The sequence below is a fragment of the Canis aureus genome, chromosome 5 (assembly GCF_053574225.1).
Source record: "Canis aureus isolate CA01 chromosome 5, VMU_Caureus_v.1.0, whole genome shotgun sequence".
Taxonomy (NCBI): domain Eukaryota; kingdom Metazoa; phylum Chordata; class Mammalia; order Carnivora; family Canidae; genus Canis; species Canis aureus.
The window spans coordinates 75,953,601-75,977,154 of NC_135615.1; the positions used below are offsets into that span (position 1 = coordinate 75,953,601).

Below are 23,554 nucleotides of genomic sequence, written 5' to 3' on the forward strand. Positions count from 1 at the left end.
GAAAATCCAAATCGCCATCAAGCACTCTATTTTTCTAGCAGTCTCTTAGTATCCTCTTGGGCAGTACATCTATAGGAATAAGACAAAATGGACAGTCCGGGTGGCTCAGTGGTTTAGCGCCGCCTTCAGCCCAGGGTGTGATCCTGGAGGCCTGGGATCAAGTCCCACATCAGGCTCCTTGCATGGAGCCTGCTTCTCCCTCTGTTTCTCCTCCTGCCTGTGTCTCTGCCCTACTCTGTGTGTGTGTCTCTCATGAATAAATAAACTCTTAAAGAAAAGGAATAAGACAAATAATTCTGCCTAAAAATCAATCCCTAAGGCTTTTCCTGTTATATAAGTTTTCCACAAAACACAAACCAGAAGTTGCCTTCATATTCTGAAATCACCTGTGCAATTAGCAGTAAAAAGGACAAAAAATACCTTGCATCTAAAATCCGTCAAGGCAACCTGTAACCAACAACTTTCTTGGGAATTCAAGAAGAGTACTTTACAGCTGGGCAACAGACTAAAATCAAGAGACGAGTAGAAAAGGTTTATGGGAAGGTGGGTTTCAGGGAGTGACAGATGAGGTGTGTATTTGACATTTCTGGAAACGCCCTATCCTCTGTTCCCCATCCCAAAGCAGTGAAGGCAAGGCTTACCAACTTCACCGAGGAATAAGTTATGAAAATGATTTGCCTTGGACAAAAGGGCCTGAGGAGCCTACCACTTCTGTGCGTTAAGAACAATTTCACTGTTGAGAAGCAGCAATGCTTCAATCCATTCAGTTGTGAAATTATCTCTGGAGTCCTACGGCAAAAGGCTTTTCACATTCCATGTCTGCCTGTAAACCCGAAATAGAAAATTCATCTCTCCAGCAGGTTCACAGATGTCAGAGAGGAGGCCTCCACTTCCACCTGGGGAAAGGCAAATGCCTTTGGTTCTCCTCAATATCACTGCTGACTAAGTCAGAGGGATGGACTTTGCTGACTTGGAAGAAAGCCCACAAACTCCTGGGTGTGGTGAATTTAAAACTTTGGTAATTGAGTACTTGTAATAGTTCTGGGCCTTACTTCCTCTTTCCTGGTCTCCTCATCAATGAAGTAGGAAAGATTGGGGAAGAACAGGTTTGGCTTGAACTTCACATCCAGCCTCAGGTTTCTCTGAGTCAGGAGAACGGCATGTGCCAGTCTACAGGCGCTCTGATGGCTCCTCAACATGGTGGTCTCTTTCCCGTGACTTTGGTGATGAGCACTAGCTTTGATGAACATACCAAACCCTCCTCTGTATCTGAAAAGAGGACATAAGTAGAAACCATCCATTCCTGAGGAACAGAAGCGCTCTGCTCATTGGCCTTTATCATGGATAAAATATTCCTTTCTTCATCCAGTTAGCAGAGACTGTCCACTTCTTCAAACAGGAGACCATGAAAGGAAGACCTCAGGAGGAATCCATACCAGGGCAGATAACCTTAGGAAGGTCTGATGGCTTCTACCAACCATGGACCTTCTAAAGTAACAGAGCTCACGAGCTACACCGTCTGGCTTTGTTTCCTGGCTCTGTTATATAGCTGTGTATCTCTAGGCAGGTAGCTTACGTTTGCTGTACCTAGTTTCCTTACCTGTTAATTGAGGATACTAGAAGTACCCACTTCATTGGGTTATTGTAGAGGACAGAGTGAATCCTCACAGCTCTTAGAATGACAGTAGGGGGTACTGTTACTGTTACTAACAGAAATAGGACAGAGCTTTGCTAGTAGTCCACTTGCTATTCTGTGGTCACAAAAAAATAGCTCCTCTTCTGTAGGATGTGGATTCCCTGAGAAGGAGGTGAATGCACAGCAATGACCCAGCATGAACTGGATGGCACATACTATGGAGGCTGCCCCTGGAAAGTCAGAATCGCCCTTCCTGATAGTACTCTAGTGATTCAGATGCCCCTCATTGCTGGAGCAGTCACCTGGGGACAGGATCTCCCAGGAGATCTGGCTGTGCTGGCAACACCATACCACTGATTAATGACATCAGTGTCCACCTCCTCAGGATCTTCAGGACCTGACCTATGACCCCTGACTCTTTGACACAGAGACCACACCTTCTGTTACGACACTGAGGAACTTGAGTTACTCTGTAATGAAACTGGGAATTGAGTTGAGGGCAAGGATAGCAGGAATTTTTTTTTTTTTTTTTTTTGTAGCTATAGCAGAATTCTCCATATTGAAAAAAATACGTCGTTTTCACTTCCATGGCTTTTCATCTTTATTAATTTTGTCTTGTGGTTTTTTTTTTTTTTTCTGTTTCTTAAAATTAACTGTTTGGGAGTGGCCTTTGCTATGCATGTATTCATGGTGCCAAGCTAGCACAGGGGAATGAAAAACCATTTAAAACAAACAGAAATGGCTGATATGAGGTTATTAAAGTATAGAAGGAAAACGTAAGGCAGAAAGACAGGATGTTCTTTAATCAAGGTCAGTTATGCACAAAGATCAAGAATGTTCCATCCGGGCTTGCCCATGTGCTCAGGGGTTGGCAGTGACTTGAGGCCAGCTCTGTGGCCTCCATCTAGATGTTCGTGTGTGTGTGTTTGTGGGGTCCTGTTAAACTCTTCCTTGCTGTTCATCTACACTCACTCATTCGATAAGGCTGGTCCTATCTAGGTGCCGAAGCTACCAGGACTACCTACTCTGTCTTATTCGGTACAAGTTTGTTTTCTGGTGGTGTTTTCTTCAAGGACATTGGAGGGTGAAGGTAATTTTTAAAGTTAGAGACACATCTTTCCAAAGACATATGTCCAAAACAGCCATGGGAAAGAACTTATATGTATTACTTGTTCTTTAAAAAGAAAAAAGTAGCATTCTTCTTCCTGAACATTTAGTCTAGAAGACTGCAGGCAAAGCCAAGTAAAGTAGATGTTTCCATGCTGATGGGGAGCAGGATACCGTAGTGGCTCTGAGCAGGGTGTCAAGAGTCCAAGTGGCGTGAGAAGGGTGGTTACCTGGGAGGCAGGCTTGGCAGAGGGTACCAGAACCCAACAGGGTTAGGACAGTGTGCCCATGAGGGTCAGCCCAATGCAGGGTATGGAAGCTCAGGGGGCTGAGGAGGGTGCCTGTGCAGGAAGACTGCCCAGAGCAGGGGAAGAAGAAAGGTATCTCAGCAAAAGGGCGGGCTGACAGGGTGTCGAAGCCCAGGTGAAGGGAGCAGGGTGAGCAGGGAGGTCTGTGCAGGGAGGCAATCCAGCACGTGGTCGTGGAGTCCCCCTGGGGTAAGGATGTGTCTGTGTGGGAGGGTGGCCCAGCATAGCATACTAGATCCTGAGGAGGATAAGGATGGCACCATGGAACTATCAGAACCTGGGTGAGGTAAAGAAGACTTTCATATGGTAGGTCTGGGTGCAGGATGTTGGAGCATAGGGCGGGTAGGGAGGGCATCCACATGGGAAAGAGGGTGGATGAGGTATTTATATACAGAGAGAGTGACTGCATAAGCAAACAGTAAGATAATGGAAGCTAGTTTTCTGTCAAATAAGTTACAGATTTGAAACAGGAGAAAACTAGAAATGAAATGTTTAGTGCTGGACTGGAGTTGGAAATATGACTGTAAACACACATATGCATGTATCTAGATATCTCCTGGCTGGGTCCACTGAGAGGCCCAGGAACAGTGATAACTAACTCATATGCCTAATCTGGTTTTTATTTTTATTTTTTTAATTTTTATTTATTTATGATAGTCACACACACAGAGAGAGAGAGAGAGAGGCAGAGACATAGGCAGAGGGAGAAGCAGGCTCCATGCACCAGGAGCCCAACGTGGGATTCGATCCCGGGTCTCCAGGATCGCGCCCTGGGCCAAAGGCAGGCGCTAAACCGCTGCGCCACCCAGGGACCCCTAATCTGGTTTTTATTTTTTTATTTATTTTATTTTTTATTTTTTATTTTTTTTCCTAATCTGGTTTTTAAATACAGGTCTCCACTGGAAGGAGTCAGGGCTCCTTGGAGAAATGGCTGATTCTCGGGCTGGGGCAGGCAAGGTACAAGATAGTTCTGGAATATCTTGTGTTTGAGAGTTTAAAGGCATACTTAAGAGAATGATGGGCACATGTCAAAGACATAGAAGCTATTGTGAAGGGGCAACTACTGGCCAGCCTGGGACAAATCTGAGTAATGACAGTTAACAGGCTATGACCAAGGATGAGGATCGAAAACCTGGAATTGTACTGATATAAATAAATGAATATATTAAAACTCTGATGGGAAAACGGGACATTTACAAATATCTCCTGCAAAGTAATTATTCATTACAAGGAGAAACAGAATAACTTGGCAGTAGACACATCTGGCAGACACCAGGTTAGTCAAGGGCTCACAGTGAATTTTGTCAGCAGTGGGTCAAATGGAAATCCCACGACCTGACAGGATGTAGTGACAAGAGCATCACGTCTGTGATATTCCTGCCAAAGCCGCACAACCTGGATCTAATCCCGAGGAAACATCCCACAAACACAAATTGAGAGACATGCAATAAAATAACCAGCCTATCATTTTTGAGTGTGAACACCAAGAAAGATTGGGAGAGACTAGAAATTCTCCCAGGCTGAAGGAAACTAAAGGTGTCTGACAGCTAAATGCAATGCTTCAAAAGGAGCTGGATTTTTTTTTTTATATATATATAAAGGACATTATTGAGACAACTGGCAAATCCTGAATGGGGGTCTGAGGATGAAAAGGGTGTAACATACCAGTGTTAATTTCCTGAATTTTGTGTTTTCTGCCAGGAAAAGGTCCTTGTTTGCAGGAAACACATATTGTAGTACTGGGGTGATGGCCATCATTGCTGGCAACTTAATCTCAAACTAGTTAGGAAAAAAAAGAATTCTTTGTACTCCCAAACCAGTAAAGATATTTTGATATGCACTCCCAATATATTTACCTACTTATTTATATATATACATACACACACACGCATACACACATATATGTTATAGACATGTTTTGCTATTCTTATGTCACCTATAAGACTCGTACAAATAGAATGTAAATTAGAATAGGAAATAAATAGAAAAGACAGGATTATTGAAATTAATTTATGAAACTTCAACATAAATGCTGGGGAGTATTGGTATCCTGACCCTGTAGATGATCCTCTCAGTCTTATGCAGCACATATTTAAAGAGCAGCAAGGTCAAAAGCTGGGCTCTGGACCAGGCAGTGTGGAGGCGGCGCGTGTGCCCATTCAGAGCTGGCTCACTCCTGAGTTATCCCCACCCACGGAAGCCCTGCTTTGGACAGATTACGAACATCCACACAGGGTAATCCAGATGTTTCTTAGAACCTAAGAGCCTTGAGTGCTGCCTTGATTTGGGGAAGGGTGGATCTTTCCCAACTGAAATGAGATTATTGGGGCAAAAAATCTTTACGGTAGGATAGGTGCCATTATATATTCTGATAAAGGTAAACTCTAAGACATTTTGGCTATACACATTAGAGAAAAGTTATTTGAAAGACGGTAGGATCAATTTCAGTTAAATTACCAGAAGCCAAGGATGACCCAATATCATACTGGTTCTTTCTCATTATTCAGGTCTCAGCTCAAACACCACTTCTTCAGACAGGTCTGCGCTAACCACTCTCATTAAAAATGACCACCCATCAAGTGACTTCCTGTCCTTCCTACTATTTTATTTTCTTCATAGTACTTGTTCTATAGGAACTTCTTACTCTCTTGTCTGCGTCTTAATTTTTCTCTTCCTATGCTCCTATGAGGACTGGCACCTTATCTTTGTTCAGTGGTCTCCCTAGAACCTGTAACCGTGGCTGGCACAATGCTCAACAAATACTGCATACATGCACCAAGACAGAATGCAGCATCTGTAAACCAGTGATGTCTAAGAACATGACAGCAAAGCACCTTATAATTCAGTGATATTGCCAATAATTAGACACCTAATTATCTAATGAAATGATTCAAAGTCCTTTTTAACTCTTGGTTCTGAGATAACATATTCATAATGGAAACCACAAAAATAACTAAAGGTACCTGGAGATAGCTTTTTCATTTCAAAAGCTCCTAAGATATTTAAAAGTCCCTAAATGTTATAATATACTGTGGCATGTGGTCTGAGGACTCAGTGTGAGTCTATGAACTTTGCTACCAGTTGACGATAAGGCTCAGTAGAGAAGTTGAGAAGTGTCTAGAAACATTTTAGCAAGTTTACATTGCTGTGACATTAGCACATTTTATGAAAACATCAGTCTGTGATGGTTCGGAGGAAAAACCTGGTCCTCCACTAAGGGGTAAGTTTGAGAAGCATTCATTTATAGTTTATCCAGAAATTCATTAAAAAGTAACAAAAAGGGTATCCCTGGGTGGCTCAGCGGTTTAGCGCCTGCCTTTGGCCGAGGGCGCGATCCTGGAGTCCCAGGATCGAGTCCTGCATCAGGCTCCCTGCATGGAGCCTGCTTCTCCCTCTGCCTGTGTCTCTGCCTCTCTCTCTCATAAACAAATAAATAAATCTTTAAAAAAAAAAAGTAACAAAAAATGTTAATGACCAGACTGGCAAAAATCTTAAATTCTGAAAACAGAATGTATTGGTGATGCTGTGGCACAATGGGAACTCTTTCACATGGCTTGCAGGAATACAAACAGGTATGGCAACTTTGGAGACCATTTAATCCTAATGCTAGGATTAAAGAAATGCAAACTTACAAGCTAGCAACAACAGTCCTAGCTATATACTCTGAGGAACGCCCCTGGACTCCCACATATATAGGACATAAACATAACATTTAGCATTACTGTTGTAACAGCAACCTATAAAAAATAACCTAAATATCTAACCTAAGAAGGGGTAAATAAATTATGGTAATTTTGTAGAATGGGACACTATATAGCAAGCAAAACAATAGGTATTTCAAGATGGATTTATCTTACAAATATAATATTGATGTGAAATAAAGAATTCATACTATATGCCATTTATATAAAATTTTAAATACTCTAAAATATGATGTATTTCACTAAAGTTTTACAATTTTTAGCATACAGGTCCTGTACAGATTTTCTTAGATTTATACTTCAATATGTCATGGTGTTACTGCAAATGGTAATGTTCTTTAAATTTCAGTTTCCAAATGTTTACTGCTAGCATATAGACGGCACAGTTGATTTTATATATTGACCCCATATCCTACAATCTTCTTAAACTCTTAAACTTAGTTCAGACAGTTTCTATGTTGACTTCTTTCCAAATAGACAATGTCAGTTGCAAATAGAAAAATTTAAAAATACAGTTGATTCTTGAACATGGGTTTGAAGTGTGAGTCCACTTATACATGATTTTTTAATGCAATACAGTACTATACATGTATTTTCTCTTCCTTGTGATTTTAATAACATCTTTTCTAGCTTACTTTATTGTAAAAATATGGTATATAATACATATACAAAGTATATGTTAATTGACTATGTTATTGGGAAGGCTTCTGGTCAACAGCAGGCTGTTAGTAGTTAAATCTGGGGGGGGGAATCCAAAGTTATACAACTATTTCCAACTCCATGGAGGGTTGGTGCTCTTAACCATAGGGTTAAGGGTGCAAGGGTCAACCATACTATACACACACACACACACACACACACACACACACACACAGTTAAGCTAAACCAGAAGAAATACCAGTATTTGATCATTTGACCTACAAGTATGGTAATTTCATATGGTTAGACTTAATAAAAAAGCTGAAATTGCATGGGAAATCATAAACACTGAGTTCAGGATAATAGTTATCTGTGGGAGGAAACACAGGGGTTCGATTATATCAGTAAAATTTTATTAGCTAAATTGGATAGGCACATGGGTTTTCTTTATATTAGTCTTCATCCTTTTTGCATGACCTAAAAATAGTCCTTTGTTTAAAAGCTTGGGATAGTGCCTTCACACTACATAAATAAGCAAATCTGGAAGTTATTCACCTGTGTTTTACCTAGACTCCTTGGGTGAGCAGCAGCCAAGGCAAGGGCACACAGGAAGCTTGTTTGGGGAAGTGACTGCATGGGATAGAGTGGAAACCGTGAAACACGGGAAGGACAGAAAGCCAGTTCCCCTTCTGTCCAGATTCTGTTATCGAGCTGGTCACCTCTGTGCCCAGCCAGGGGGTAATCTGGTTGGGAGCCCTGAGAAGGCAGTGAGAAGACCCTCAGAGCTGGCTTCAGTGCCAGAAGAAGGGGGGCTTATTCACTAGCTTTAGTCTCCCACTGGTCAAGGGTTGTTGCCCTGTGGGATGTTACTCCCTCACATTTCCCTTTCTGCACTGGCATCCATATGGCTGAGTAACTTCACTCAGGCAGCAGAGAAATGCTGGGATGAAATGCAAGTTATTTATGGTGTTGCAGAAGCCAGCTGTTGTGGGGTGATACCTACGCATAGCTGGGTGTTCTAGCAACAACTGATGTGAAGTGCGCCAAGATGATATGAAGTGGGGCAAAAAGAGGTTTCCAATATATACATATATGCATGTATATATAAAAGCATATTACAAAAAATGTTAAACTCAAGAAAAATTTTTTAAACGTTTTTTAACATTTTTATTGTGGTAAAACATACAAAACACAGAATTTGCTATTTTGACCATTTTTAAGTGTACAATTCAGTGGTATTATGTATATTCACACAGTTGTGAAACACCACTATCCATTCTCAGAACTTTTTCATCATCCCAAATTGAACCTATGTACCCATTAAACTATAACTCCCAATTCCCCACTCGCTCTGGCCCTGCCAGAGCCACCATTCTTCTTTCTGTCTCTATGAACCAGACTACCCTATCTCATTTAAGTGGAATCATACAAAACTTGTCCTCTTGTGTCTCTTATTTCACTTAGTATGTCTTTCAGGGGTCACACACATTATAGCATGTATCAGAGTTTCGCGCACTTTCAAAGCTGTAGAATAGTTCATTGTATGTATATACTGTATTTTGTTTATTCACTTATGCATCAATGGACGTTTGGATTGTTTCTACCTTTTGGCTATTGTGAGGGATGCTGCTATGAACACTGGTGCACAAATACCTGTTCAAGTCCCTAGTTTCAATTCTTTGTGTATATAACCAGATGCAGAATTGCTGGGTTGTATGGTAATTCTATGTTTGCTTTTTTGAGGAACTGCTACACTGTTTTTCACAGTAGCTATACCATTTTAATTCTCACTAACAATGTTCAAAGGTTCCAATTTCTCCTCATCCTTGTCTATCCTTGCTCTCTTTTTTGTGACAGTTGTCATCCTAATGGGTGTAAGGTGGTATCTCACCGTGATTTTGAATTTCCCTAATGATTAGAGATAGTGAGCATCTTTTCATGTACTTATTGGCCATTTGTATATCTTCTTTAGGGAAATGTCAGTTCAAGTCCTTTGCCCTTTTTCAACTGAGTTGTTTGTTTTTTGTTGCGGAGTTTTAGAATTTCTTCATATATTCTGGATATTAATCCTTTATCAGATAATATGACTCGAAAATATTTCCTGCCATTCTACAGGTTACTCTTTCAGTGATGGTGTCCTTTGATGTACACATTTTAAATTCTGATAAAAATCCAACGTATTTTTCTATTGTTGCCTGTGCTTTGGGTGTCATATCCAAGAAATTACAGCCAAATCCAACATCAAGAAGTTTTCCCTCTGTTTTCTTCTAAGGGTTTTATGGTTTTAACTCTGACATGTAGGTCTTTGATCCATTTTGAATCAAATTTTGTATAAGGTAAGGGTCCAACTTCATTCTCTTGCTTGTGGATATCTAGTTTTCCCAGCACCTTTTGTTGAAAAGACTGTCCTGTCCACATTGAATGGTGTTGGCACCCTTGTTGAAAATCATTTGACCAGGGTTCATTCTGAGCTCTGTATTCTATTGCACTGGTCAATATGTTTGTCTTTATGCCACTGGCTTTTAAAAAATTTTTATTGAGATATAATTGACATATAAGTACCACACTATTTTGATTACTCTAGTTCTGTATGAAGGGAACATATCTTAACATAATAAAGGCCATATATGACAAGCCTACAGCTAACATCACACTCAATGATGAAAAGCTGAAAGACTTTCCTCAAAGATCAGGAACAAGACAAAAATGCCCACACTAGGGGGATCCCTGGGTGGCTCAGCAGTTTAGCACCTGCCTTCGGCCCAGGGCATGATCTTGGAGTCCTGGGATCGAGTCCCGCATCAGGCTCCCTGTATGAAACCTGCTTCTCCCTCTGCCTGTGTCTCTGCCTGTCTCTCTCTCTCTGTCTCTCATGAATAAATAAATAAATAAAGTCTTTAAAAAAAAATGCCCACACTCACTATTTTTATTCAACATAGTATTGGAAGTCCTAGCCAGAGCATTTAGGCTAGAAAAAGAAATAAAAGGCATCCAAATTGGAAAAGAAGTAAAACTGTCACTATTTGCAGATGGCATGATATACATAGAAAACCCTGAAGACTGAAAGAAAAAACCTATTAAAACTAACACACACATTCAGTTAAGTTGCAGGATACAATATACAAAATTATCAATATCAAAATTTTGTCAATATACAAAATTATGTTGCATTCCTTATATTTATAACAAACTACCAGAAAGAGAAATTAAGAAAACAAGCCCATTTACACTTGCAATGAAAAGCAAAAAATATCTGGGAATAAATTTAACCAAACAGGTAAAAATCTTCTATATTGAAAACTACAAGACATTAATGAAAAAAATTGAAGAATTTGTAAAAAAAACAAACAAACAAACAAACAAACAAACAAACAAGGAAGTCAATGTTCATGGACTGGAAGAATCATTACTGTTAAAAATGTCCATACTACCCAAAGCAATCTATAAATTCAATGCAATCACTATTAGAAGTCCAATGGCATTTTTCAAAGAAACAGAAGAATCCTAAAAATTTTTTTTAAGATTTTATTTATTTATTCATGAGACACACACACACACACACACACACACACAGGCAGAGACACAGGCAGAGGGAGAAGCAGGCTCCATGCAGGGAGCCTGACATGGGACTCAATCCTGGGTCTCCAAGATCACGCCCTGGATTGGTGGCACTAAACCGCTGAGCCACCCAGGCTGCCCAAGAATCCTAAAATTTGTATAGAAATACAAAAATCCCTGAATAACCAGAGCAATGTTGAGAAAGAACAAAGCTGGAGGATCACACTCCCTGATTACAAACCATATTACAAAGGTACAGTAATTAAAACACAATGGTATTGGAATCAAAGACACAGATCAATGAAATGGAACAGAGAGCAGGGAAATAAACACACACATATTGGTTAATTAATTTCCATCCTAAGAGCCAAGAATATACAATGGGAAAAGGACACTCTCTTCAATAGATAGTGCTGGGAAAACTGGACAGCTGAACACAAAGAATGAAACTCAACCATTATCTTATACCATACACAAAAATTCACTCAAAATGGATTAAAGACTTGCATGTAAGACCTGAAACTATAAAAAATCCTAGAAGAAAAAAATAGATAAGCTCTTTGTTACAGGTCTTGGCAATGATTTTTTTAATCTGACACCAAAACCAAAAGGAATAAAAGCAAAAATGTGTGACCACATCAAATTAAAACCCTTCTGAACAGCAGAGGAAACAAACAAAATGAAAAGACAACCTACCGAATAGGAGAAAATAGCTGCAAATCATATACCTGGTAAGGAGCTAATATCCAAAATATATAAAGAACTCAAACTCAATAGAAAAACCCATAAAAACAATCTGATTTGAAAAATGAGCAGGAGATTCGAATAGACATTTTTCCAGAGAAGACATACAAATGGCCAATAGGTAAATAAAAAGATGCTCAACATCATTAATCATCAGGGAAATGCAGATAAAACAATAAGATATCACCCTCACACCTATTAGAGTGGCTATTGTCAAAAAGAGAGGAGATAAGCATTGCTGAGGATGCAGAGAAAAGGGAACCCTTGTGCTTTACTGATGAGAATCTAAGTTGGTACACTCTTCAAAACAGTATGGAGGCTCCTCCAAAAAATCAAAAAGAGAACCACCATATGATCCAGTAATTCCACTTCTGGGTATTTATCCCAAGAAAACAAGAACACTCACTTGAAAAGATATCTGCACCCCACCCTGGTTTACTGTGGTATTATTTACAAGATCAAAGACATGGAAACAGTCTAAGTGTCCATCGATGGATGAATGGATAAAGAAAATGTGTTGTGTGTGTGCATGTCATACATATACATACACACACACAATGGAATGTTATTCAGCCATTAAAAAAAATGAAATCTTGCCATTTAGGACAACATGGATGGATCTCAAGGGCATTATGTTAAGTAAAATAAGGCAGACAGGGGATTGGGATTTTTATACAGGGGATTTTATACAGGGGATTTTATACAGGGGATTTAAAATACAAAACAAAGGAACTCACAGAGAACAGGCTGGTGGTTGCCGGAGGCAGGCGGGGATTGGGATGGCAAAATGGGTGAAGGTGGCCAAAAGGTACAAACTTGAATTCATAAAATAAATATTCTGCAATTTCAGATATTACCATTAAGGCTTTTATATAAAATTTACCATGATTAAGAATTGTATAACATGAAGTCCACTGAAGTGCTACTGGAATTTCTGCTGATGTGACTTCCAATTTAATTTAGGTTAGATATAATCTCAAATGGTCTTAAAAATTAAAACCAGTAAGAACTCACCACTTAGGCAAGTTATAAAAAAAAACTTCCGAGGCTACACTTAAAAGAAAAAAAGAAGTTGGAACAGATAAGATTGTGAGGTTTTTTGGAAAGAATCCTTATGAATATAATTTTCAGATAAACTGGTAATACACGTGGTTTTTCATGGATCACAAACAACAAGGTTAATGTAATTATTATACGAAAATGTAGGGCTCTTAAAAATCTTGAGAAAACTAGGAAGGACGATTTCAAAATGTCTGCATCATGGCTGACCTTGAGAAAGAAAACAATGCTTGTAGGGATGCCTGGGTGGCTCAGTGGTTGAGCGTGCCTTTGGCTCAGGGTGTGATCCCGGAGTTCCCGGATCAAGTCCCACATTGGGCTTCCTGCATGGAGCCTGCTTCTCCCCCTACCTGTCTTTGCCTCTGTCTCTGTGTCTCTCGTGAATAAATAAATAAAAAATCTTAAAAAAACAAAACAAAACAAAATGCTTGTAAATGAAAACAAACCTGTAAGGTACAAAACTGGCGGCTGTCATCTCTCTCCCTTGCTCTACTTCCAGGGCTTCAGCATCTCCAGGCAGGTTTACTGCAGGAATGTCCTAACTGGCTCCCCACTTCTGACTCTCCTTCCACCTCCACCACTCTGCTCTTCAAATGTTGTCTGCTAACCTTCCTAATGTGCACTTCTGTTTGTCACTCCTTTGCCCCAAAAACTATTTCCCAGGGAAAGGCAAGCTCTTTGAACTTTGCAGGATTGCTCCACACTCACCTTCCCAGTTTGATCTTACTTTATTTTGGCTCTCACCTAGGCACCAAGCCACAAGAACTACCCCCTGAAGGGCCCACACTCTCCTGAGTCAGCTCATTGGCTCATTCTGTTCCCTCTGGCCAGAATTCTTTCCTTTCCCTGCTAAACTCCTACCTAGCTCACATGGCTCTTCTTCAATGCCATCTCCCTGTAAGACCTTTTACTCCAAGAGCTGTCATCCGGTCCTCGGACACCTCAATGTACTTTCCAGTGCCTAGTATTCCATCTTAGAGCAAGTTACTTATTATCTCCACGGAAGGACTGGAAACTGTCTGAGCCAGAAGCTATTTCAAGTCCTACTCTGTCCCCGGAAGCAAGTGGCATAGTGCATTACACACGGGAGGCACTCAAGTATGTAGCTGAGTCAAACTATATCAAGTTCTCTCCAAGAAAGTCACTAGAAGGTAAAGAGTTTGGGTGCACAGACAAAAAACTAAAGGGCTGGTAATAGTATGTCGAGAAAAAGTCTCAGCATGTGTGAAATCTCTACCAATGACAAGAATATTTTACTTTGGTACAATTAAGAGCCATAGGCTTTTGTGAGGTCATGATGGAAAAAAAAAAAAAAAAAGCCACACACAAAACCTCTCTTTCCAGGTAAATAATGAATGAACTAAAGGAGAGAAGCCTTTAAAAAATAAACACGATTTTTCCCCAAACTGTAGAAAGTAATACAACAAAAGTTAACAATTCTTTTACAATGAGATTATAAATAGTTCTAATTATGTAATTAGCCTCAAAAAAAAAAAAGCCTACAATACTCTAGCTTATGTGAATTTACTAAGTCATAGGAAGCTAGGATTAAAAAACACTAGCTTTTCTTTAATCACAGGCTCCAAAAATGAATGAATGAATGAATCAGGACTTAATAGGGCCTGAATGAATACATGAATCAGGACTTAATAAGACCTGGTTCAGAGTTCACTATAAACCAGTTCTTCTCAAAATATTTGTGGGAAAGAACTGGTTTTGAAATACTTCCTATGTGTTGCAGATCAGTACACTCATAAAATACAATTAAAATGCTGCAGTAATGTCTACAGGGTGATGCATGCTTTTTTTACTTGTCATGGGCCAGTAGCGAACTTTGCAAATAGGTAGCAATAAGCTATTTCCCCACATCCACATACACTGAACCCGCTACCAAAGGCAGGGGAAGGTAGGATACATGCCTACCTTCTGCTCTTGCACCTCAAACACTGCTTCATGGACACTGCAAGCAAAAAGTGAGGTAGGCAGATCACTGAAATCCATCATCTCTTCCAAATCATCTTCATTTTCACCAAAAACCATCTCTTCTTCTTCTTCTTGGTCACTGCTACAGAGATCTGACTGGCTATCATTCCAAGATTTCATAGTGTCCCTCAGCATTATCCCCTAAAAGCAGGTCCTTTCCGTTTTTAAAGTTCTAAGGTGTCTACCAGGCATCTGGTGTTAAAAAAAGAAAACAGCATAAAGATAAGACTTTGAAGGCCAAATACTGTTTCAGTCAATTCTCAAGACAGCAATTCATCAATGGAAGCAATTTTATTCAGGAAAGTAAACCACAGAGTTTAAATCAATTCATTATAGTCCTCATAAATAAATTCTATATATTCTAATTTGGTTTGCTTAGCATATTTTATGTAATATATTTCACTAGCAATAATGTATTACCAAAAAAAAAAGGGCAAAAAGTTTTCTAGTGAAATTGGAAAAAAAGGCGGAGGGGGGGGCAATACAAAATGAGACATATGAATATGTACGCTCGTTTACAAGCAGTAGGAAGGAAAATGTGAACCAGAACTGCCTTCACATATTTGTTTTGGGTTTTAGGTCTACAACACTGAAACTGGCAGCAGAACAAAACCCACACTGATTCATTCACCATCTGCACCATAAAATATGGTCTGCAATAAGATGACTTTACCTTTCTCAACCAGTTTGTTCTTTTTGAGTATACTCCCAAAGAATTAAGTTTCACAGAACCAGAAGTTCTATATAAAGTAGGTCTTTGTTAATATTAGAAATATTTAGGATACCTGAGTGGCTCAGTTGGGTAAGCATCTGACTCTTGATTTCAGCTCAGGTCATGATCCCAGGGTGGTGAGATCGAGCCCCATGTCAGGCCCTGTGCTGGGTGTGGAGCCTGCTTAAGATTCTCTCTCTCTCTGCCCACCCACCCCACCCAAATACATAAATTAAACAAAAAAAAGGAAATATTTATAAAAGGCAAAATCTGACATAGACAAAGAGATGTCCTTTTTCTGAGCATTTAAAAATTAATAATTTTAACCCCAACACATGGAGCTGATAGTGTTGTCTGTTAAATAATAATGGAACAAGAGATGCCTCGGTGGTTCAGCAGTTGAGCATCTGCCAATGGGTCAGGGCATGATCCAGGGGTCCCGGGATCGAGTCCCATATCGGGCTCCCTGTATAGAGTCTGCTTCTCCCTCTGTCTGTCTCTGCCTCTCTGTGTCTCTCATGAATAAATAAATAAAATCTTTAACAAAAAATGTAACAGTGTCTGTCTTATACTAACATTTTATGGGCATGCCTGTCTCCTCTGATGAACTGCACCCACACCCTCCAAACACAGTGCCTTGAACATATTTCAAGATGCTGAAATGAAATTTAAGAAATACCAATCCGGCACAGAAAAATTAAGTGATCATGATTCTTAGAAAGCTTCATCTGTGATTTTCCACTTTATTTCAAAGAACACAATGCTTCAAAGATACTGCTTATATAGCATACGTCACAGATGTTAATGATAGGCTAAAAACATCCTTTTTTTAATTATTATTATTATCGGTATTCTACTACATCAATCAGGAAAGACTAATCCCAAAAAGTAAAATCCTTACTCATTTTGATAAACATTTTCTGAATGCCCATTGCATGCCAGGTATTATTAGGGACATTAAATGAGTAAGAAACAGTTCTTATCAAGGAGCCCCCACCAAAGCAAGAATTTCTTCTTCTCCACAGCACTAACCACTCCTAAATGACCTTGTTCCGTGAAGTAGCTCCTATACTTTTCAATTTCTCCTCCATCTGTTCCTTTCCCCACCCCCATCCACCCAATCTTAAAAAAAGAACACCTTTCTTCTACCTCTCTGCCTGTATCTCCTTCACCTTTCCTATCAATTCTCCAGAAAAAGTCACCTGTTCTGCTGTGTTCTGTTCCTCAACTGCAGTCACCAGAAAATTTAGTGCCACTGGACTCCTATCACTACTGTTCTCCTGAAACTGCTCTCACAGGTCCAGCTCTGCAGCACCAGACACTGCTGCCCACCCATTCATTCTGCAACCTCGGTGTGCCTCTGCCTTCCAGGTTTCTGGGTCTCCTTCCTGCCTCTCCTTCCTCACCACCTGTCTGTGTCACTGGCTCCTCTTCCTCCACCTACACTCTACAACTTTGTCTCTTTGAGGTTTCATCCCCTTCCTTCCTCTTCATCTCCCTCTTCTTGGGTTGTTTCATTCACACTTGTGCATTTAACCACTTAACCACCAGTGCTTCTCAGCTGTGTTTCCTGCTTACCCTGTGGTTCATACACACAAAATGAGGCTACGGATACAGCCTCTCATTTTCCACAATGAACTGTAAGCTGGGAAAGACGTCACCAGAGCAGAAGCAGAATTTTGGGCAATGAAGGTGAGGGGAAGAGTCTGGAGAAAGTACATGACCCCAAGAGATTCTGATCTGCCTCTAGGTCTTCCTGCCTACACACACTGAAAGTCACTAATCTGTATGATTCGTATGTCCAGACTTAACAACTCTCTCTCCTGAGTTCCAGATTTCTATTTTCAGCTTTCTATTACACATACCTACCTGGGTGGCCCACAGGTACCACCATTATTATAAACTTTATACCTCAAATTAGATTATTGTGCTGGAAGTCTCCAATCTAGAAAGGGACCTGGTTGGGGGTGGGGGTGGTGGCAGTGGTGATGGTATCTCACTGGAGCTTTCATTGTAATCTCTTCAAGACCAAGTTGCCACTTTTGAGTTCATAGCTCTCAGAGCACTTTGTTCCCTTCTCTGTTATACACTTCTTTGATGACAAATCATGCCCAGCTACCAGACCACGAGTGCCTTTGAATCCTTAGTCCCTGGCACAGTTTCTGGCTCACAGTACATGCTTAATAGGTACTACTGAATGAAAGCAGATAGCACTGTGTTTACCCCACTGATATGCAGTGCAGACAAAGGAAAATTTAATTCCATGTGGGGTTAGAGACCATTTCCCCATGGATGTTATGGAGAGACTTAAGGATGAACAGAATTTCAGCAAAAAAATGATGCAGTGCATTCCAGGCAAAGCCAACAGTTCATGGACAAAAGCAGGACAGATCAGTGTGCACAAAGATCTGATGTGGTCAGAGGGTACCGTATTGGGTGGGGTGGCACAAGACAAAGTTAGGTGGGCATGGGGCCAAGCTGCCTTGAAAGCCGATACAGAATCTTGATATAAAAACCAGTCAATATCAGCATGCCGCTGAAGGTTTTTAGGCAGGGAAACGATATAACCAACTCAATTTAACTTTCAATATCACTAAAAGTGGACTATCCTTTTACCTCTCAGAGGCATTAATATTTTTAATCTTGTCTCACTCCCAACACATTAAAAAGAGGTGAGAAAAATACTGTGCCTGGTATTTTGGAGGCTGGAAAGTTGGGGAGCTCTGAATGGCTAGATTTTAAAATATGAGAAAATCAAGCTATTTTTGGTAAGATTTTTTTGTTTCAAGATCCTTCCTCCAACCCCTAAAAAGAAAAAAAAAAAAAAATCAGAGCGCAGGAAACAATCCTTCACTTGCCTAAAAGAAAAAAATTCTTAGAATGTTACACCTTCATTTCCTGTTTTCTACCTTTACTTTGGGGTAAGTTTCTTTTGACATAATTTCAAACAGAAAAGTAAGAGTGGCACAAGGAATTCCCGTACACTCTTTACCCAGTGTTACCAATTAATTACATTTTTGCCCATTTTTTAAGTCGTTCTATTTCTATGCATATACTTTTCCCCTGAACCATTGCAAGTAAGGTAAATGTGCGGTCTTTACCCAAATATTTCAGTGTGTAAGAACAAGATAATTTTCTTACATAATCTACAGAACAATTTTTAAAACCAGGAAACTTAACACTGATATGATATAATTCTGATACCTAAATAAGCATCTATATTCAAATTTTGTCAGTAACCCCAATAATGTCCTTATGGTTGTTTCCAGATTTTTTAGATTATTAAATAATTTGCCTTTGTCCCAAGAGATTTCAATAATCTTAATAGTACTGCTACATTTTCTTCACTTATATATCACTGTGTATTTGATACACTTTAAAAGAATGGATTTTAGGGTGCCTGGGTGGCTCATTCGTTAAGTGTCCAACTCTGGGATTTGGCTGGGGGCATGATCTCAGGATCATGAGATCGACTCCTGAACTGACCGACACTGTGCCTGGCGTGGAGCCTGCTTAACATTCTTTCCTTCCCTCTCTCTCTGCCCCATCTGCTCTTTCTCTGCCTCTCTAAAAAAGTAATAATAAAAATAATAATTTAAAAAATAAAACAATGGACTGATGAAATATCACAGCAACCACAAAGACTGTTTGAACAATCTTTAAGTATATCCCAGGAAGATTCAGGCTCCCTAATCAATTTCCTACATTTAAACTCTGACTCCCCTAGTACTCTATATTACGCAAATTATTTTGTTTCCCTTCCCCTCTCAATTATAAAATAGAATTACAAAATAATAACCCTTACCCAATAGGGATGTCAGAAAGATTAAATGCTAAGTGCTCAGAACAATGCTTTGCATATAGTTCTCAACAATTATTTTTACATAGGCACAATCTACGTCAATGCATTGTTGGGTTGAAGGGATGCCAGTAATAGCAGGACCATCACTGGAACAGATATTAAGACAATAAAATGAGAAAAGTACCTAATCAAATAAGCTAATTCCAAGCAACCAAAAGGCTGCAAAAATAAAATGAACACTTTGTATAATTTCAAGAAAACTGTTCAGTGGCAGATGGACCAATGAAACCAGCTCAGAGCAACCACTGGCAGTAGTAATATGGCTCCAGGAAGAACACATTCAAAGATTTAAAAACAGACAGCTAGCTGAAAAAATGCCACAGTGTCTTTTTTTGTGGGCTCGGTGGAATTTTATGTTGTAATTCAGTGCACACAGTAATAGAGTAATATCTTTCAAAAGATGGTTCTCTTGCTGAAGGCAAGCCAGGACATTTTTTTTGGATATAGCTTAAGTCAACATCACCAACAATTTCATAATTTTCTGGCATCATAAATGCAGTTAGATTTGAACAGAAAGAGATGACCAAAATCAACGAATGGAAATGACAATCTTAGTACATCTGTAAAGAAAATATCTTACAAGGTGACTCTGCTGGTACTTAACAAGTAGCTGAGTTTTTTCAAGACAAAGGAAAAAAGTCACAAAACTACATTCTTTCTATGCTGTTGGTATCAGAATTGTTGCCAACTCTGCCCCAGTCCAACTATTAGGAGACCAAGCTGCTCCGAAGTTTACTAACCCATGGAAATACCGGTTTAACAGAAAGGGGTGACCCAGTATCTTCCAGCTTCTGTAAGCTAAGGTCTGTGCTAATCAGGGTTTAGCATCATCTCAGGGCAACTGTAGCTGTGGCTGGCTTCTGGCAAATTGTTTCTTCATGGAAACATCAAATGAGTGGCAAACTCCAAGCAGCCTGACCATCTGCTCTACTACCAGCCTTGTGACAAGAGTAATCCGTCAAGGCAAAACGTCAGGCACATATGTGTATTTGACTTTGCATTGTAAGTTTTTGATCAGGAAAAGGTAAATTCCTCCTCCTCCAGGATCTTTAAAAAAATGACTTTTCAAAATAGTATGCTTCTCAACTTGGTAAACTTTTAAAATACATTTATTATTTTTTGATGTATTCAAAACGCTACTGAACAATACTGGAAACAAACAAGTACTCCCTTTCCAGTGCTACATGTAGTGCCCTGCTAAATAACCCTGGCTTTTTATTTGTTCTCTCACATATAAAATAAAGACATACTCACAAATGTCGTTGAACTACTAAATTCCTTTTAAATACTTTAAAATGAGAATTTAGACTAAATTTCTTTTTTCAAAGAAACCCCCAGAATCATCAATGTGGGGGCTCTGAATAGCTATCAGGTAAGTCTCAACTTCTAGTCCCTCCTCATTTACCACTAACAGGTAGACTTTTACAGCTTTTTAGTAGCTGTGGGCAAAAAGAAAAAAAAAAGCAAAACTAAAGCAAGTGAAAATTAGATTTTTGTATTTTTTATGTTTCAGTGACCTATGCCCTCTTTTCACAGATAATGTAGAATTGGTACTATTATAATTATTGAGCTTCAGTGCTCCACCAGGAATAGTGGTATTTCTTGGTGTGTGAGAGAGAACAGAAACAACAACAAAAATCAACTGTGGGAACAAATGAAAACAACAGGTTTTAAACACCTATTGAAGTAGCAATAATAAAGACTGATACTATTTGTTTTGCTGTATATAATGCATTTTCCCCTCACTATAACCTCTACATTCTATGGGGAAAGTGGAGATCCACCACCTGACCTTCTTCACCTTCTGTGGATTTTTTTTTGGGGGGGGGGGGCTAATTACCAAATGGTATTGCACTTTAGGGCTTGCTTCCCTTATATCCAGCCTAATGGGTTTCCAAATCACACTATTTTTCATGACGTTTTGCTTAAGTCTTTCAACCGACAAATCCTCTGGCACCATACAAAATGTGTTTTCATCTGTAACCTCTGATAGCCACATGTTTAAAAGCTTCACAAATGTTACAATTCAATAATGGGAAAAATCTTGTTTTCCCTAAAAGCACTAAAATCTCTTCCTACGCTAGGACAAAAAAAAAAAAAAAAAAAGGTTTGCTGAGGCAATAAAATAGAAAGCTGATGGCGTGGCTAAAGCCGCACAGTCCTCAAGCCTTTCACTGTCCCCTCCCTCAAAAGTCCTTAACACCAACCTAAAATCCCCGCCAAAAAAGTATACACATTTGTGCGATGCCCAAAAACCTATACCGAGTCTCCATGTTGTATTGTTATAATTAACTGAACTGAACCGGAGCTAATGAAACAGCCTGAGATTACTTCGGATCCTATGCAATCACAGCTACAACAATTAAGTCCGTTGCTTCCCTTACCAGCGCATCAGAGTCTTCCACGAAATGCAGAGAATTCCATGAAAAGTGCAAACAGACGTGGTGTGCTTGGTAATTTTCAATACAGGGGCGGAGAGGATTTCTGGCTTTGGGCACCACGCTAAAACATCCCCAGTTTGCAACAGAATCCCGGGTCTGACCCGCTGCCGGCCCTGGACTCCTAATCCCAGAAGGACAGGATCGGATTTTGCACGGGAGGCTGCAGCGAAGCCGCCGCACACAGCAGAGCAGGCGGACGGCGGACAAGCCTCGCGAAGTTGGCGAGTCAAGCGGGGCCAGCCGTGCCGCCCGCGGTCGGGGCGGGGCGGGGCTCGGGCTCGGACTCGGACTCGGGGCCGCCCGGGCCCACCGACCGAGCGGGCCGGGCCTGCGGACGACTCCAGGAGTCCGACTGTTGCTGGCGGGCGGGAGCGGACAATTTCCCGGTTCTGCTTCCCAAGGCACCGCCCCGGAGCTGCCCGAGGGGACGCGGCGCGCCCCCGGGGCCGGACCCCGACGCGCAGCATCCCCAGGGTCTCGGGCACCCGCGGGCCGGGTCTCCCTCGCTCCCTCCCTCCCTCCCCGACCTTCCTCGCCCCCCGCCCCCCGCCCCAGGCGGCTGCACACCCCGCGGGGACCAGCCGCGCGCCGGCCCCACCCTGCCAAGCGGACTCACCTGCGCGCTCGGCCGCCGCAGGAGGGAGGGAAGGCGGCAGGGGCGAGGCCCGGCCGGCCCGACCCGCGACTGGGGACACAGCACAGTCCGCGCCGCTCCGGCCGCCCGCAGCCTCCCCGCCACGCCCTCGACGCTCGCGGGAGCCGCAGCCTCGCCGTGGGGGCGCCAGCGGCGTCAGGGCCCCGCGCGGTCCGCGTCGCGCGCGCGTGCGCGTGCCCCCCCGCCCCCTCCCCTCCCCGCCCCCTCCCCGCCCCCTCCCCCTCCCCCGGCGGAGCGCGCGCGCGCGGCGCAGGCGCAGGCGCCCCGAGGTCGGCGGCCGGCGGGGGCGCGCCAGGGCAGGAAGCGGCCCCGCCCCTCGCGCGCGCGGGCTTGGGGGCGGGGCGGGGTCCGGCGGCGCGCGCACGCGCACGCGCACTCGGCGGTGCCCCGGGGGGTTTCCGGCTGGGTTTGCCGGTTCCCGCGCGGTGGGGGGGCCGGGGGCGCTGGGGGCGCCGGGGCTGCTGCGCTGCGGCGGCGCCTTGGGTTCCCGACGGCGGCACCTCTGGCGCCCTTTTCGGCTCCCACGGGAAGAGTTTGTCTCCTTCCCGCCCTAGCTCCGTGTGTGGGCCACGCGGGCAGTCAGAGGGAGTATTAGGGACGTGGCCTGAGCGCCAGGTACGGTGGACGGCGCGCCGCGTGCCTGGCGAGCTTTACCTCGGGCCACCTCGCGGGGACCGGAGAACCGGATCCTATTAGCCGAGGAGAGGCGGCCAGAAGGGAGCTGAGCTGTAGGTAGCCTGGGGGTGCAGCTGCGCATCCCGGTGTCCTCCCCGCCGCCTCCCCCCCCCCCTCGTACATAGTAACATTATGTGCAATGCTAATAATATGTACGTTTTTAGCGTTTTGTTTTTCATTTGCAAAATCCTTCTCACGCACAGTCTTGCTTGGTGCTCTCAGAAGCCCCGGGGAGGCACTGGGACATAATTATGCTTATTTTACAAACAGAGCAAGCACCTAGGCTGTTCAATGAGTTGTCCAGAGTTACAATGGTAGGCCGAGGGCTTTCTCTGGCAGAAAGCATTATTATATTTTCTTTTATGCGTTAAAAAAAAGATTTTATACATTTATTCACAGAGACATAGGCAGAGGGAGAAGTGGGCGCCCCCCACCGTGAGCCCTACGCAGGGCTCGATCCTAACCGCCCCCCCA

The 23,554-nt window shown here is 41.9% G+C and overlaps 1 protein-coding gene across 14 annotated transcripts in view; it reads right to left on the reverse strand.

Moving 5' to 3' along the window:
* RCAN3 (RCAN family member 3) overlaps window positions 1-22,442 on the reverse strand; it is a 48,916-nt gene extending 26,474 nt beyond the window's left edge. For 12 of the 14 annotated variants that reach the window (XR_013380531.1, XR_013380532.1, XR_013380537.1 and 9 more), the window contains exons 1-2: window positions 21,694-21,834; window positions 14,676-14,927 (exon numbers count right to left, since the gene is read on the reverse strand). Coding sequence is in view for 6 of the 14 variants with exons in the window: in XM_077899105.1 (XP_077755231.1) it covers window positions 14,676-14,870 (195 nt within the window). In the remaining 8 variants the exon portion in view is untranslated. Of the gene's footprint in view, window positions 1-14,675; window positions 14,928-21,693; window positions 21,899-22,366 lie in introns of those variants that run through there. The other 2 variants (XM_077899104.1, XM_077899109.1) reach the window with 2 other exon arrangements.
* Window positions 22,443-23,554: the final 1,112 nt, after the last annotated feature.